Source organism: Cinclus cinclus, chromosome 6 (genome assembly GCF_963662255.1).
Source record: "Cinclus cinclus chromosome 6, bCinCin1.1, whole genome shotgun sequence".
Taxonomy (NCBI): Eukaryota; Metazoa; Chordata; class Aves; order Passeriformes; family Cinclidae; genus Cinclus; species Cinclus cinclus.
In genome coordinates, this window is record NC_085051.1 from 14623313 (window position 1) to 14640813 (window position 17501).

A 17501-nucleotide genomic window follows, 5' to 3' on the forward strand; every position below is an offset into this window, starting at 1 on the left:
TCCTCTTTGTCAGGATTTTTCAAGGTTTTTTCCCTCTTTTCCTTCTTTCTCCAGTATCTCTTCTTCATATTTCTTCTCTACTATTACTGTCTTCTCTTCACAGCCTCCTACCACAGCTACCTTTTCTTTGCAAGCTCTTTCCCAGTAACCTTTGTATGAAATTCAGCTCTAAGACTTTACTGAGCCATCACTAAGACAAGCAGCTCACATGTAATGACCTAGGAGAAAGAAAAATGGAGCCCCACTGGGTTTTCCCAGGGTTCATTCATTTTCTCCACAGTAACAACTCAGAAGCAAACCCATCCTCTTACCCATCTTAGATGTCAGCTCCTTGCATTATAAAACCAGGTTCTTTCTGCAGAAGTGAATCAGGGAGGGGGACAAAAGGAGGTGTAGGAACAGTATTTCCCATTGCAGAAGCTCTGTTGATAACTGTTGGCAATAACCAGGTTTGTTTTGCCATGCTGGCCATGTCAGGTTCACTCAGCTCATGCCCCACTGGCTCTGACAGGGGCTTTGCTCACCTTGGGGCTGACACACGTGCCAGCCTGGGCTTGCCTTCACATGAAGGGGTCTTGGGAAATTGTGTAACATCACAGCAGGCTGGTCCTTGCCCCAGGTGTATCAGGTTCTTCCTTTCTCACTGACTTTGGCAGAGCACATGAATTTCATCATCATCACCAACAAAGCAAAAAGTAAACGGCAAGCACTGAAAAAGGACATTTTGTTTTGAGGGGGAAATAAAAGGATACATTAGGGAACTGCTGTGACCAAAAGATTCTGCTCTAGGAAAAAAAAAAAAAAAGCAAGCAAATTCTTCAGGGAAAAATAAAAGAGAGACTGCTGCTTTGTAACTCCCAGTAGCAGCCAAGATAAAGGTAGTGAGAAAGAACACAGATTTTCCAAGCAAAACCAAAGTAACCCCACTATACCTTTTAATGCAAATATAATAAACTATCGATACTTCATTAGAAATAAAGATTTTATCTGATTCTTTTGGATTCAGCTTAGTTTCAGTGACGGGTATTTATAACAGGGTAGTTTCATCCTACAAAGGAGTCACCACAGCACTTAGACAAAACATGGACTAAAATAGTAGTGACAGAAAATTAAGCAAGCAGAGTGACATGGATATGGAGAAGCACAGAAAAGAGCTTTTTAGGTTTCATGGTTTAGCCTGCCAGAAAGGACTAATTTGCATCATGAATACTGGGCAAGCATTAGGTGTCAGCAACCACCTCCTAGGACTGCCAAAGGAGCAGATAAAGCATTCCAATGCCACTGTGTTTTTTTCCTCCCATTTCAAATTTCTTTGGTTTTGTGGTGCTTTGTCCCACCAGGAAAAAGTTACAATGTGGGATAAAGATGCCAATTGTGCATTAAAGTCAAGTCAACAGAATGTTAGAATCCTATCTTTAAATGAAATTATTATATGGATCCATTAAGACTAATTTAAAATAAAGTCTTCCAGTCTGTTTTCTGCCTCAATTTTCTGTGACTGTTCTCATACCACAAGTCACATCCAGCTCTGTCCAAGCAGGATTGAGTTCCTGGTGCTTTAGTTCAATGTTTCAGATACCCACTTTTGTTCAGAGCAGCAACAAGTACTTCTCATTTCTCCCCAAAGGAGGATGTTCTGGAGTTAAACAGATCTTTGGTCTGGAAGAAAGCTGCTCACCTGCTTGTAGACAGACAGATAACCATTTTGAATCAACTGGCCTAGATAACTCAGGCTTGCCAGTGGGTGTCAAAACAGGTCTGGGAGAGGGAATTTAAAAAAATACCAAACTCAAAACCCAAACACCTCCTGAACCCTCCCTGCCTCTCCTCAGAAAAATCCCCAATCCCACCAAAACCCCAAACCATGCTGCTCGTGAAGCACAGGCCAAGGGAGGTCCCTGCTGGCAGAATGATGAAACACACCTGCACCACTGCCAAACACATCATCCACCTTCACCCACAAATTCTTCCCTCCCTCTCTGAACCCCACAAACACGGCACTTTGGGGTGATCTTACATTCACCCCGGCATCAGCATCTCACTCTCTAAGGCAGTGCCGCACCCAGGCACAAGAGGTGGGCTGAGGGAATATCAGTCTCCAATTCACCGTGGTTATCTGGCATAGAAATTCCCAGCATACCTGAATTACCACTCTGCTGAAGCAAGGCTGACTGACCATTCCTGCAGCTCCTTCTGTTGCAGATGAACAGGAGGATATGACCCACCTGGGTCATGTCATGATGTCCCACAGGACATCAGACATTTTTTTCTGTCGCATGACAGGCACCACGTATCAGTAACACTTAACAGTTCACCAGCCAGCACTGAATATTGGTGTATTGAAAAGGAGAAGGAACAAAATTAAACAACAGATCTTGTCTCAGCTTTTTTTTCCTGTATTACATTATATGGCTGCTGCAGAATTTCCAACGGTGACAAATTTCAGGAGATGCACACCAGAAATAATTGTTCACTATAGTGGAAGACATTTATGATACAGCTGGGGACAAACTAAGCCCAGAAAAGGTTTATGAGATGAGACACATGTTAACTTCCAGACCATAACAATTACTATGCAAAAAAAACAAGAGCTAAAGTAAGTATCCAATGAAGGAAAGCATATTTTACAGCACACAGACATTATGAAGAGCTTCGACTTTCCTCTTACAACTGACATACTTAAGAGTAACAGACATTTCCAGTGGCTCAGAAAATAAATTTAATTGACACTAGAATGAAAGAAAGCATATAGGTTTTTTTTTTTTTAAAGAAGCTTTATTACAAATCTGTAGGTTTAAGAAAATACCCCAAAAGTGTCAAGTAGTATGAAAAATGCAGTTATCTGATTCACAGACACCGGTTTTCTCCAACATATTATACAAAAATTTATATAAACCACAGCAATTCTTTTTGATGACACAAGTCAGGTATATCAGTTCCAGATTCCCTGCTGACAACTAAGATGCTGCTGGCAGGGGGGTGATTGAGTTGCACTGGTTTTGAAAACTGGAGGTTAGGATGGAAAGGTTATATATACATATACACATACTGTGTTTTACCACATGAGCAGGTAACTCTGGTAACACAACATGGCCCAGCACAAAAGTCTGTAAAACCTGGAGAGCCAGGGAACGTGTGTATGTTACATTAAGTTATTCTCTATGCTCTGGTTCCCATTTGCTTTTACATCTCAAACCTAATAAAGACCAATTGTTATCCACTCTCATTTACAGAAACAGTGAATTTAATGTACTGCTTTGCTGTCTCTTCAGACTCAGAACACGTCAGGTGCACTGCATGCAGGCACAGGATCTAAAAAATGCAATGCAATTAAAATATAATATAATTAAAGTAGGAGTTTTAGGAGTTTATACTCTGAATTTCCTGCAAGTGACCTAGTACCCTAAGCTCCCCCATGGAAAACATGGTATTTCTCATGTCATTCTGAGATAATTCATTCAACAAATCAAGAAGGAAAGAACTGGTATATTACACTCTTAAACTGAAGCTCAGACTGCTACAAAAAACCCAAAAGGTCTGAAAGTATACCAGGGATTGAATCCAAAGCTACCCTGCAACTCTTAACTGTGGGTAGTTACCTGCAATGGCTGGAAGCCACAACATAGACCACTGGTAACAATATTCTAAAATGTTCTGAACTGCACAGGACTCAGAGCTGCAGTGAAGATGAGGCTTCAGTAGAAGTGTGAAGATTCGAAAGGAGCAGAATGAAACATTTTTGTTACAGCACCTGCTCAAAGTATTGATATGATCTAAAAAAAATCCCCAAACAACTCTATAATTTAACTTCTTATCAGATGTTTGAAGGGGATTTCTACTGAGCAATCCTCCTTTTGCCAACAGCAACTTGAAAGAAACCAGCACCATGTTAAAGAACTACTCAGTACATTTCATTAATTTTGCTGTTTCAACTTCAGTTGAAAAGCACAGAATTGAGAGTTATTCAAAGAAAACTACTCTGCAGGAGAGCAATTAGAAGTCAACAGTCTCTCATTACCAAAGCAAACAGGATGGAACATACAGAAGTGATTTACAGTCATTTCCTTCCCCTTGCAGACCAGGTTAACCCCAGAACATTTCTTAAAAGCCATCTGCTGGTAAAGAGGTTGCCTCATTCTCCTGCATTTACTGAAAACTTGATTTCTGAAATGCTGCAATGAAACAGTCGAAAACCTTCATTCCAAGGAAGGAAAATATTTCATGTACATTCTTAGGTGTGAACCTTCAGGCTTGGGAAACGTTTTTCTAGATTGTCAGCAAGTGTCTGATCAGCCTCACGCAGGACTTCAAGGAAACTCTCCACCTGGAAATTAAAAAGAACACACAAGGAGAAAAAAAAAAAAAACAAAAACAACTTGCATGGAACACAGAATTCTTATACTGGCACAGGGGTTCTTTCCACTTCTGTACTTTCCAAATATGAGCAGCCAGCAAAAGCCACTGCAAAGAATAATGGAAAATGCCCCACAGTAGCTACTTTCCTCCTAAACCCCACAATTCCAGTTGGTCTAAATTTTGAAATGGTACCACTTTCCTCAAACCCTTACTTTATTGTTTAAAAGAAACACAGAAACTCTTCTCACCCAGAGAAAAGCTCCCTATGAAAAATATTTAGAATAATTCTTCTATAAAAATATACAGGACAAATTTTCAGCTAGGATAAATTTTCAGACATCTATTCACATCAGCACAGTTTGGCCCTGGCAGCAGGTGACGATCTCAGCAAAACTCTGGCTGAATTGAGGCAGAACAGACAGAGGGGGTAAGATTGTCTGGCACTGGATGGTGTTTTACCTGTACCTGAGCAATCCTGTCCTGTTTGTATATCAGATTTGGAAAGGTCCTGCTGCCCAAGGAGCATTTTTTCAGCTGTGTCACAGATCTTGTCACATACTCACCGAAGCAAAATACAGAGGTAAGAGGTTCTGAAAAGCACAGGAACATGTCTGTTCATTCAGGTGTCCCTGGTGCAGTCCTTCTAAGGTATTCTCCTGGAAAATCAGAAATACAACCAGCATGTCATGAACAGTTGAAAGAACAAACTCAAAACTGTACACAGCATCTACAGAATGTGCTTTGTGCTTAAAAGGGGTAAAACAATCAGAACAGTTGTCACAGAAGGTCGGACACAGCTGAGACAAAAAGGTGCAAAAGCTCAGATATCACAAGTCTCTTAACCTGAATGCTTCCATAATTAAAAAGGTCCAGCTGAGGTGGTGAGGTTATATATTGACAGTATTTCCTCTTCTTAAATAAACTGACTTTCATTCAAAAGAAAGGGCAACATATATGTACAGAATTTATCACACAGAATCTTGGCACACACCACAGAAAACCTCTGTTCCTCCCATCTCCCACACATGTTGCTATTTCTGGTTAATTCTCTAATCAATTCCCAGTTACCAACTGCACTTGCATAGAAAAATGTCCACAGTAATAGTAAATACTTTTTTCTTACCTACCCTGCAGAAATCCCTACTGTAATTTTGTTTCATTCTTACCTTGGTTAGTTCCTGAAGCATATTGGAAAGTAATTCACAGCAAATATCCTTCAAAATTTTTAAATGGAAATCTTCCTCATTTACATCAGTCCTTCCAGTCTCCTCTTGCTCAGACTCCTTGGAGTTATCAACAGCTCTCTTCCCACAGCCCTCCATGTATTGTAAAATACGAATCAAGCTCCCAATAAGTGGCATATCTTAATACAAAGTAACAAGAACAGTGAACTTTAATACTGAAAATTCTTGTCCATCCTTTCAAGGCAATAGAATTTTGAAACATACCATCAGATTTTACACAAAATGGAATATATACATACATATATATATAGGAATGTATATTCTGACAGTGTTGTGTTTTGTTACTCAAAGACAGTTTTAAAGAAGCAACTAGAAATGTAGTAGAAAACCCAAATAATTCTGTCCACAAGCTGACCTGTATCTATAAAAACTATATGCCAGTGTAAGGAGCATGAGAAGGAAACTGTCTTCAGTAGCACCCAGTGAGGGCAGTATGTTAAATTTGTATCCAGATAATCCTATCTGAAAAACCAAACTGCACAGCATCTTTCTGCTGCAATTGACCCTGACTTACATTCTCAAAACAGGCTTTTAATTCCAAAGAACGGAAAGGTAAGAAATTATAGAGGGATTTAAGTACCTGCAGAGTATCCCCTTGTAAAAAAAAAATACTACTTGAAAATATACGTACTGTATGTCATCTATAAAATAAAAATGCAATAATGTATTACTATATTTTAGCAAAAATAATTTCTCAATTTTCACTAATTCATCCAGTGGAGAAGACTGAGCAGAATCTGGAGATTCTGGTACTGTAACTCCTCAGAATTTACAGCCCACCCAGTAACTGAACTTTGGGCTAGCTGTGATTTTGAGTAACCAGGGAAGAGTCTTACTATATGCAATGTCACTGAATTGAACCACCTTTCACACCCACATAAAGCCAGATGTGAACATTAACTTAAAAAAAATAAAAAAACAGAAAAAAAGCATGACTTGCTTTTCCTCATCCTGGTGTATTCCTGCTCTGTCTGTGAAGCAAACATAGCAGACAGAACGGACAAAACAGAGGCCAGCACAGTCTTCTGCTCCTGCACGATGATCGGTGGATCATCTGGCTGGCAAAGCTCCTGGCAAACGAGGTCATAAAGCAAACTCCAAGTCTCTTTTCCTCCATCAGGAGCCTGCACTTGAGAAAGAAAGAAAGAGAACCCAACAACCAACCAAATTTAATCCAAGTACGTGAATTCCTGTTCTCCCCAGTAAATATGTGGTGATCCAGAAGTTATGGCCTTTCTTGGCCCCCTCACACATAGCAATTCTAGGTTCTTACCAATAGCCTGGATACCCTCATCCACCGTGGTCAGGAGCTGCAGGATATGCATATAAACATCCAGTCCTTCCGGGTTATCTGATCTACACAGAACAAACATGAAAAAGACAAATTAAGGTGCTGCTTACTGAGTTTATATTCTGTGTATTGTCACAGAGAAGCCCATCAGCAATCGTTGCCATTCCCTTTGCAAACAAACAAGTTGACTCGCGTTAAACCGTAAGTCCGGGAAAATATATCTCAGTGATCTGTCAAACTGTGCTGTTCCCACTAAAAGCAAAAGGTTTTGGGCACAGGCCTTACAAGGTTATAAGGAATCTCCCCAGCCATGAAACCAAAAAGAAATCTCCCATACCGGACTTGCTTGGCTGCTTCAAGTATACAAGGCACAATCTTAAAGTCTGGAAGTTCCTCAGGAGAATCATCTACAGATGGTCCCACAGAGTGACAAGTGCCATTTTTGATCCAGTTTAACATCAGCTCTTCATCCAGATCAAAGAGCTTGTCCACCACTTCACCCACTTTCACCAGCAATTCAACTGCACAAGAGAGAGTATTATATTTCAACAAGACTAAAAATGAACAGCAAAATTAGCTCACAAAATGCTAGTATATACAAGTATTCAGAATAATTCAGGACTGAAGTAAATTCGTTTTTTTTCGTGACCCACTACAGGTTGTTATGTTTAATCCCTTCATGTGGCCAGGTAAAGAGTTTGATACATAGGGATTGTTGGAAAGCCCATTCACACCTTCTACCTTGTCATGCCACATGTGAAGCAGTAATTTTATTCTGCAAAGAGACTCCATGCTCCTGAGAAGTCCTAACTCCTGCTTCTGAAGTAACACTTGTCAAGATTTGTTCCTAGATAGGCACTTTTATGCTAATCTTCCACTTGCCAATCTGCATTATACTTAAACAGATCTGTTACTTCAATTGAATGGAGCAGTATCTCTGAGAATCTGCATTTTTAAAAATTGATTAAAAACCTGAAAAAGCTGTATTACAAGGATTCCTTGACAAATGACAACTGCTGCTACAGCTGAGCTGGATGTTAAACATTAAATGCTACTCCAAATATTTCCATTTTTAGGTGGCTGGTGTGGTTTTCACTAAATTAGTGCTAAGAGAGATTTGTGAAGCACTGTGTGCCTACCCAAAGCCCACACGGTATTCAGCTGCCAGAGTAACTGAACCATTCCTCCAGTTCACAGTCCACAGATATGGTAGTTTCAAAAACAGAAAACTCCTATCTGACTTGGAAAAAATAAATTAAATGAGGTCTTGTTTCAAGAATCAAAAATTGCATATGTATTTCCCTGAATGAGGACTATGCACTTTATTGCAGCAAATAACAATTTCTTCAATTAACATACTTTGATTCCCCCCCATGAGCTTTCTTCTTTCTCCATGAGTGCTTTTCTGGCTGGTTTTATATATATTTATAACCCTGCAAAGGGAGGGCAAGTTTGTTTGAGTGTTCTTTAAACTCACGAGGCTTCCTTTGTTTTAAAGGAATTAACCCAACTGAAAACATTTGGCTCTGAAATTGCAAACTTCAGCTCTTGTTTTTCTTCTGCAAACACCCACTACAGCCCAGCTTCTTGTGGCAACTTACCATTTGTAGAGCTGGACATGATAAAGCAAACACAGTCGTACACAGAAGGATTTTCTCGGATCCTTTCCACCCAAACATTGGCCACCTCAGGCTGGGAGAGGCAAGTTAACAACAACCTAGGCAAGAATTCCCCATTTAACAAATCAGAAGCCAGTTCACACCTTTTAGCTGTACAAGTGTAAATCCAAAACAATAACAGTGGAAATGGGGATCTAACTCACAGTGATTCCACAACAATGCAGAAACTAATAAACAGAAAGGATGAGAGGATAACAAAATAGCAGCCCACTTGTCAGTTTTCTCCCCAAACCTCAGAGCACAGAAGAACTACATTAACGATGCATTAATTTCTGAGCTGTCCTACCTGCTTGTTTCCAGAAGAGTTGGGGAGTCTGAATCACACAAACGTTGCAGTAACACTTGGCTTTAAGGAGAAAATTAAGTGAAAAAGGGTTAGTAAAATCCATCTTTATTTTTAAAAAAGGTAGAAAAAGGTTAATTTCACAACTGCAGCCATGTTCTGAGACTAAAACCAGCTTTTCCTAACTGTGCATGCACTTCCAGTATCTCAAGACCACCAAACTTAGAAACTAACTTGACTGGTGATTAAAAATCTCCAATAATAGTGGTTTGTGTCCTTTCTTTCTTTCTTTCCTGAACACTTCCCACACAAACATGGTCAGCCAAAAGTTACGAATGAAGATGAGACTTAGCAGGCAAGCTTAGATCCTTCTCTAAGATGAATTTCCTGATTGTGAGTCCAGGCAAGCAGTACCTGTTCATGTACAAAGCACACAGACACTTACTTACCCAAGATTCTCATCTTTGCTAATGGACATGCAGATGTCCTGGAAACAGGCCATATTCCCTAATATTCCCACACAGATTTCCTGGAAAGACAAAACACAGTATAATGAGACAACTGCAAGTCCACAATTTCACTTCAAGAGCCGTAATACAAAAGTAAGAGAGGTTCAAAGATGTTTTCCAGTTTGATTTCCAAGCCTGTATGACCCACTGATTTCATGACAAAGATACAAATTTTTCCACAAATTCCATGCAGATTTTTCTGTTCTATCAGACCAGCCTAAAACACACTCAGGTACTAAGTAGATATTTAGGTGTTAGGGTGTTCCATAAAAGAAAACATATATTGAAATCAGCTCTGCTTGCATATTCTTTTTATACTGTTTTGAAGCTAATTTGACAGCCTTGTTATTAAAGCAAAAAAGGAGTCCTAAAATGAAAATATCACTAGGTAAATGTGACCCTCCCTGATATTCATTTGTTCACAAAAGAAAGGGATCTTACTACAAGCTTCCAGCAAAGGCCAATCTCTGATTAAAGAGACCTAAAATAAAATAAAAAACAAACTCTTAAGCAGTGAATCCCATTAGGATATTCATGCTAAGATAATCATTAAGAGGATGCACACTTGTGTAAAGGGGAGCATGAGAGCTCTGAAATACCTGCAGGTGACTGGGGCTAAAATAAAGGGAGTCATTAGCTTGCAGCAATTTAAAGTTAGAAATCAGCTCTCACCACTAAGGATGTCATTTTAATTATTAACATGCTATTACCTCTGCTAAAGTACAGCAGGCACTCCAGCAAACACTATTTCATGAAAGTAGCTGTGACAGCCAATTTGTACTCCCTTGCAAAGTTGGGCTGTACTTTCCAAAGACAAAGTACTAAACTTTTAAACTATTTGTCTCATCTCCTGGAGTAAAGCATCTGGTAACTTCTGAGAAAGAGGATTTACACCAACATAGGATTTTCAAAGGTATTCAGTCTTGACTCCTGCAGTGCACTGTGTAGCACAAGCTGGAAATCAGTGACATCAAAACAAGTGGAAAATTTAAAAAAAAAAATAAAGTATAGGTGTCTTACCAATTCCCAAAACTACTTCTTGTAATCTTTCTCTGTTTATTTCTCATTATATTGTTCTGATTTGATTGGTAACCAATTAATTTCCCCAAGTGGAGTCTGTTTGGTCCATGATAAATCACAGTAACTGGTGAGTGATATCTCTCTCCCCTTATCTTGACCCATGAGGCTTCTGTTGTATTTTTTCCTCCCCTGTCCAGCTGAGGAGGGGAGTGACAGAGCAGCTTTGGTGGGCACCTGCCAGGATCAAACCACCACACTTTCGTAGGTCTGACTAAACAAATTAACAACCATTTCTGTTCAGTAATCATGAAACAAGTAAAAAGGGGAAAAAAGGCCAGACTGCTGGGTTTTATAACAGGTCTTATAACTATGCTTGATAAACAGTCCTTCATCAGTGTATCTAGATGAGAATGTGTGCACAGACATGTACCAGCTTCAGCATCACCAAAATTCTTACTGATTAGACCATGTTAAAAACAGTGGAAAAGCATTTTATATTTGATTATGTGTTTTCTCCTGGTTCCCCTTTTACATTACACATGCAACTGTACAGAGCTATCTACAACTCCAATTAACACAGGACAGCTTTTACACTGTCACTGTTTTTTGACATTTTGTAAGCCCATACTTACAGTTAGGCGAGGGCATTTGGACTTGGCAAAAACTCCCATGAATATATCAGGGGCATTGAACTCCTGAAGAAATAAAGCAACATCCTGTGGAGAAAGTGAATGGAGAAGTAAATGGACCTCTACAATTTCCAAAAACAATATCAAATGTGTTCCCAAAGCACAAGGACTGGATCAAAGAGATTACAAACTCACTACAAGAAATTTGTTATCTGGCAACGCTTAATACCAATAATCCTTGTTTTTCAATAAGAGAAGGCCAGCAAGCCACTCTGGTGATTCAGCATGCCAGTGATTTGCTGAAGAATGAACCAAAAAGTCACACTTGCAAGAAAATGCAAATTGCCCTCTATCTCAACAGAAACAGACACTCAACCAAAATTCAGTTTTAAGGCATAACAGTACAATGACATATAAAAAACAAGCAAGTGAAGGAATTGTCATTAGCACTTGACCAGAACACACAAAAGAGGAAATCTCCTCCTCATTTTACATTAAAAAACAAGATTACTTCTCTATTTAGGAATAAAAGACCCATACCCCATGTTTATTTAGAAAATCTGAGCAACAAGTTAGGGAATAAGTAATAATACTTAAACTAATATACTTATATATATATATAGATAGATATAGAGAGAGAGAATTTGTTCCAGCATTCAAGGATGCTGAGAAAAATACCGAGAAGCTGTGTTACATTGCCACTGCAAGTCTGCAGCTAAACTTTGAAAGGCTGTTTATCTATCAGAGAAAGCTATGCTTACCATCAGGACGTATGACAATTCCTAAAGGAACATACGCCTTTTTCGAGGTGGCATTAACATTATCCCCATAATCCAAATGCTGAAGACACTCGGCTGCGCCCCCGAGTTAATTCGAGCTGCTGTCCTGCCCCTGCTCCTCTTCCCAGCGCAGGCTCCATGGAGAGAGAGCCCGCCTGGAGCCGCCCCAGCCCGGCTGCGCTGCCTCACCCTGCCCAACGCACCGAACGAGCGCGCTGGCTCGTTCCCTGCCTTCTCCCACTGCCAGCACCGTGCTGACCGAACACACGCGCCCCGAGCTGCCGCACAAGGCTCCTACCTCGTCCATCGACATGTCCCACACCTTACAAATGTCATTCTCCATCTCCTCGTCCAGCTCCGTCCGGGCTCCCTCGGGGCTGGCGGCGGGATCCGGCTCGGCGGGGGCGATGACCTGGGACACAGGGGGCGGGGGAAACGACCCGGCTGAAGCCCCGGCACCGCCCGGGAGCCGCGGGGTACCCGCTGGGTTCCCAGGTGTTTTCCCACCGTGTCCCCGCTCGGCCCCCGGATTTGTCCCCTGTGAAACCCCCGGCCCCGGGAGCGGTCGCGTCGCACCCACCCGGCGCCGACCGACGCCGGGCCCGCCGCCCGCTCCCTCCCGATGAGGCCGCGCACCTCGATGAGGCGGGTGAGGACGCTGAAGAGCCAGTGCTTGCTGTACACCGTGTTCCCCACCGCGTCCCCCTCCTCCTCCTCCGCATCGCTGCACGGAGGCGACGGGTTGCGGTCCATGGTGGCCCCACAGCCACCAGTGCGGGAGCAGCGAGGCGGCGGCGCGGCCAGAGCGGCACCATCGGCCTCACAGCGCCCCCTTGCCCACCGGCGGCCGCCGCTGCGCCGGGGCCCGTGCCAGGATCGCACGGGGATCGCAAAGGGACCGTGCCGGGATCGTACCGGGCCCGTGCCAGGACCGCAAAAGGACCGTGCCAGGATCGCACGGGGATCGCAAAGGGACCGTGCCGGGATCGCACCGGGCCCGTGCCGGGACCGCAAAAGGACCGTGCCAGGATCGCACCGGGCCCGTGTCAGGATCTTGCCCGGATCCGCCCGCCTAGGGCTGCCCCTCGGCGGAGAGCGGCACCTGCGCTCCCAGAGCACCCGAGGGCCCCCCTTTGGCCGCCCCGTGATGCCCCGACACCGACACCGCCGTCCCCGCCCCGCAGTCCCGGGAGGATGGATGCTCGCAGCGAAGGGAACAGTTCTCAGGAGGATTTCTTTATTCGGCTGTACAAAGGGAGGTGTGACAGGAGCGGAGTACAGCTAGTATTTGCTGGGCAGCCCCTTGGGCCGGTAGCGGTTCGGGTCCCCGCCCCTCCGGCCCCACTCATTCGCCTCCTGGTCCGCCCTGGTGTCCTCGTGGCCTCTGCCGCTGATGCCGCTCTGCCAGTTCTCCCGGGCGTCACTGTGGGGAAGGAGAAAAGGCCACCTGAACAGACTGCGTCTAACTCAGCCTTGTGTTGGTTCCCTCACTCATGTGAAACTGAGTTTCCGTAGGGCTCTCAAGGTGAGATGCAAGCGCACACTCGGCCTTTGTCTGAGAGCCCGCGGTGGAATGAATCCGTATCTCTCACGTCGGGACATGAACCAGCAATGAAGGAGAGTTCCTTATCAGAAATGCAGAGGGAGGAATCTGTTTTCTCGGGAGGACGAGAAGAAAGGCTCATGCTCATATAGCACCATTCCTATAGAGACTGGCTGTCCAGATGGGAACTACTTCCCCTCCTCCCCCCCCCCCCCCCCCCCCCCCCCCCCGCCATCCTTCCAGGTGCAAAGCTGACTGCAAGTCAAAAAGGACCTCGCTCCAGCTGGAATGCCTGGATCACTAATAACTCACTGCTAACAAGCCAGGCATGCTCCATTACCTGATCACTTTCGCTGCCCAAGCACCTCCAGGTCCTCTCCGGGCAGCATCGTAATTCCCACGGGCATGGAAATACTTGTCAGCTCCTTTGTAATTTGCCTCACGCATGTCGCGGTATGCTCTGTACATATCTGCTGTCCCTAAAGAAAGCACAGAAATGGAGACGATGTTGACTTGAAAGAGTTACACCAGAAATAGTTTGGTACCATTTCAGGCAGGAGTTGAAAGGCCCAAGGAGCAGTAACAGAGTGAGACATTGCTTCACATCATCCTCTGCACAGGGCTGTACCCACAGAAAGCACCTCTGGGGGCTGATCAAGGCCCACATCCAGCAGCAGAAACCAGAGGGGTCTCTGACGTGGAGCTGCAGATTTCCCAGCTCTGAGGGCTGCACCACTGACTGCTGTAACCTGTGCTTGGGGAGGGAAGGGCCCCAGGTAAGAGCAGCTTACCTCCCGCTGCATCCCGGACAAATTGTCCAGCTCGGATTATTCCTCGGAGTATCGCTGGTCTCTCAGCACTTGCACACAGAACAGCGGAGAGCAACGCAATGCAGACCCAGAGCCTCATGGTTCCTGGCCAAGCCTGACAGGGAGCTGGGAGACAGTGGACGAGGTGAGCAGTTCTGGAGCACCTTTGAGAACCCATCACACTCCCAGCTCTGCCCAGCTGCTGCCCCAGCGCTGAGGGCTCACCCAGGACCCCCTTCTCCCCCTGAAAGGAGTGCTGCCCTCTGTGCAACCACAAGCTCCACAAAAGCAGGTGCACATGAGAAAACCACATTTTAGCAGTCCCTGCTGCATCTGTAATGAGTACAAAAGAAGCCCCACGTGCTAAAGCATTGGTCCTGCTCCCAAATACCAGCTCGAAACACTGCACACATCTCACAAATTCAGAATGTCACTCACCACTGCAGAACAGCAAAGCCAAAGGAGATGGAGATTGTCTCGTGTGCTCTCAGACTCAGAGAGCAGAGAGGGTATTTATAAGCAATTAAAACCCCTCAAAAGAGGAAACTGGAAAGGATACCTGTGGCTGGGAAATCCCCACCAGCACTCCCAACACAGAAATCATTACTGGAAACCTGTCGTCCTTACTGAAAGTTCATAGCTTCTGTTACACAATTTTTTAGAGAGTATATGGCACTTCTTCAGCTGTCCTTGGGACTATTTATGCCTCATTAACAACCAGACTGACAAACTGCCTTGAAGGCAGAAGAGTTCCATGTGCTTGAAGTGTTACTGTTGTCTTAAAGGTGACACTTTTGTTTGGATCTTGGAGGGAACAGAGCTCAGAGGGGAAGGTGTCTGGCTGTCTGCACATTGAAACACAAGGTCAGGTTTGTGTCTGTGCACAAGGAACCGTGAGCTGCATTACCAGAAAGGCTGCAGGAATTGCTAAATGAAATTCCCATGTGTGCTGGGGTTGCCAGATGAATCCCAGAGTTAACAAAATGGAAAATGTGAAGTGTTGCTCTTAACTTTTTTGCAAGGCAAACCATATACGCCTACATCCCTGCTGATAACACTCTAAGCTAGCACAGGGACACAGATCATCAACAGGCTCTGAACTGTTCATTTTGCCTTGGCTTACTCTCACAGACTCCTCTCAAGGGACTCCAGCCACCCTGCTGCAACAGCAGTTCCATGGGGCTCAGGTGGAAAGTTTTGGATGCAGCAGTAAACATTTTACCAAAGGGAAAATTCAGATCCATACAGCCACAATTTTACACCGTCTGGCCCTATTGGCATGGTTAACTCTTTAAGTACCCACTGCACTCTCCCTGCTTAAAGCCTGCTCCCTTCCCTTAGTTAACAACTTGACATGATCCTTTCCACTGCAGAAAACTCCAGGGTTGAGTGCCACTGCACTGGAGAGTGAATGTACAAGAAGTGTCCCCACTGTGTGGCCCTGTACATGATTTAGCAAGTCTAGGAGAGCACCTTATGTTCCTCTCAGAAGAGTTAAGGGTAGTTGCCCCACTCACAACTCTGCCACTGTGAACAATTCACTCCTGAAGCTGCAGGGCAGAGGCATGAGTTCCAAGAGGCGCAATAAAGCTAATTAAGTGTCAACAGTAACTTCTTCAAGTGTGAATGGACTTCAGTCAAAAAAATTAGCTTAAGGAGAGTGGAGACATTTTCCACAGACAGGCCTGGAGCAGCAGGACAGATACTCTATAGCGGGATTTATCTCAGAATGGAACAAGTTGCAGTAAGAATAGAAACTCTAACCCAATGGACTAGGAAACCTTGCAAAAAGGAGGGAGCACAGATTTTTGTCCCCTGGCACCCCTGAACCTGATACGCTACAGTGTAAGATCTCAGCTACTGCAGGGATTGAAGTGCTGTGTTTTGCTGCAACTCTGTTCACATCCTGATGACGTACACCCTTGCAGTACATGGCACCTCAGGTGCCTTCTCTGCTGGCTGCAAGTAGCCTTGTTTGTCACCTTTTTGGTTTTTAAAAAACAAGGAAAATTACTTCTGTAAATTGGAGTACAGATATGTGGCATTTGCCCAGGGACTTAGAACAAAGCATTGCCTTCAAAACTGACCTAAGGAACTTTTTCCCTACAAGAGCTCACACACTCTGGAGCATAGAGGATATTTTGAGTCTTACACTGTTTTACATTCTCTCCAACATTTCTGCAAAACATAAGGACAAGTGCAAGGCAGGTGCTTGAGGGATTCTTTAGATTTCAGAGTGCATCCCTTAGTGTCCAGCAAGGACAGCAGCAGTGACAAGAATGCTGGAGCTCCCCATGGAACTGAGTTGCAGCTGCAGCTTGGGGCTCCAGCAGGGAACAGCCCAAGCCCAGTTTTCCCATATCCTGTCATACTGCACTCCAGGTCATGACCCTTGGCTCACAGAAATGAGCTGCAGCCAACACTGCTGCTTTCGCAACAGAAAGAAGAAAAGCTGCCTCTGAGCGTGGAGGAGGGCTTGATCATTTCTTCTTGGCCTAGTAACAAACAATGGTAGCACGTGCACACTGGGAAACACAAGACATTAAGACCATTTATTGGTTTGCATAGTCTGATTCAGTTAAGATAAAAATGAACCCCATACTGGTTGCCCTTTAACTGTAAACATCTAGGAATGCAAGCTATGTTCCACAAACATTCCACAATTTTGCAATCTAAGAACATCAGACTAAAAAAGGGGATGATGTAAATTCCCAGCTTGGGCACAACAGTATTTGCCGTTATTTCTTAATCTGGGAAAGAACAGTATCATATTTTAGTATACATCTGCAATAATCCATTTCAGGAGTTTTGCCCAGTATGGAATATATACTACCAGCGACCTCAGGCTTACTGGAAACCTGTCTCCTTTCAAGAAGCAGATTGAAAATGCAGCTGTTTAGCTGAAGCAAAATTGATTTACCCATAGGTGGCTAATAGTAAAATAATGTATGATATATTTTTCTTTGAGAAAAAGAAAATACCACCACTAGTTTCTATTTACAGCTACTCCAGGCTACCCTTTATTCATCTCTGCTTTTCAAGGGTCTCTCCTACCACTAGTCACCCACAAAAACCAAAGCTGAGCTGCAGCTCATTTTCCCCATGAGGCAGGCTGAGCTGTCAGTGGTGTGTGGCCAGCTGGCTGACAGGAGCCTTGCTCTGTGCAACTGAGGTAGTTTCTGGTTTAGTAATTTATGAACAGAAGACCCTCTAATTTCACAGTCCCTTGCCCCTGTGAGATCAAAACAAACTCATCCAGAATAGGAGACATTCATTTCCCAACTCTTCTTCAGAGAGTAAACTCTCACTCTTTATTGACAGACAAGTTAGGTGAAATGATAAACACAAGCTCACTTTAG

The 17501-nt window shown here is 43.7% G+C and overlaps 2 protein-coding genes across 5 annotated transcripts in view; both read right to left on the reverse strand.

Annotated features, from left to right (window-relative positions):
* Positions 1 to 2656: 2656 nt before the first annotated feature.
* SAAL1 (serum amyloid A like 1) lies at positions 2657 to 12555 on the reverse strand. Of its 2 annotated transcripts, none has more exons than XM_062494310.1 (12): positions 12427 to 12555; positions 12089 to 12202; positions 11015 to 11098; positions 9303 to 9382; positions 8857 to 8916; positions 8493 to 8608; positions 7229 to 7412; positions 6874 to 6956; positions 6541 to 6729; positions 5523 to 5719; positions 4920 to 5012; positions 2657 to 4324 (listed from the first exon to the last, which is right to left on the reverse strand). In XM_062494310.1, exons 1-12 carry the CDS (start codon positions 12541 to 12543, stop codon positions 4232 to 4234), a joined length of 1410 nt encoding a protein of 469 aa, XP_062350294.1. In that variant the 5' UTR covers positions 12544 to 12555; the 3' UTR covers positions 2657 to 4231. The 2 variants fall into 2 exon arrangements, with proteins under 2 accessions (XP_062350294.1, XP_062350293.1); XM_062494309.1 differs by having other exon boundaries at positions 5523 to 5722; positions 12427 to 12543.
* Positions 12556 to 13028: 473 nt separating this feature from the next.
* LOC134045863 (serum amyloid A protein-like) overlaps positions 13029 to 17501 on the reverse strand; it is a 28772-nt gene continuing 24299 nt past the window's right edge. The window contains exons 2-4 of one of the 3 annotated variants that reach the window (XM_062495964.1): positions 14125 to 14268; positions 13674 to 13812; positions 13029 to 13213 (exon numbers count right to left, since the gene is read on the reverse strand). In XM_062495964.1, coding sequence (XP_062351948.1) covers positions 13072 to 13213; positions 13674 to 13812; positions 14125 to 14242 — 399 coding nt within the window. In that variant the 5' untranslated portion in view covers positions 14243 to 14268 and the 3' untranslated portion in view covers positions 13029 to 13071. Of the gene's footprint in view, positions 13214 to 13673; positions 13813 to 14124; positions 14269 to 17501 lie in introns of those variants that run through there. The other 2 variants (XM_062495960.1, XM_062495963.1) reach the window with 2 other exon arrangements.

What these genes read in the sequence shown, in the direction of transcription:
- SAAL1 (XM_062494309.1), bottom strand. Translation starts at nt 12,543, where the DNA reads ATGGACCGCAACCCGTCGCCTCCGTGCAGCGATGCGGAGGAGGAGGAG. An exon ending in CATGTCCAGCTCTACAAATG is followed by an intron (nt 7,413 to 8,492) that starts GTAAGTTGCCAC and finishes TCTCTTGTGCAG; the next exon opens with TTGAATTGCTGGTGAAAGTG. An exon ending in ATACACCAGGATGAGGAAAA is followed by an intron (nt 5,723 to 6,540) that starts GCAAGTCATGCT and finishes TTACTTTGTATT; the next exon opens with AAGATATGCCACTTATTGGG.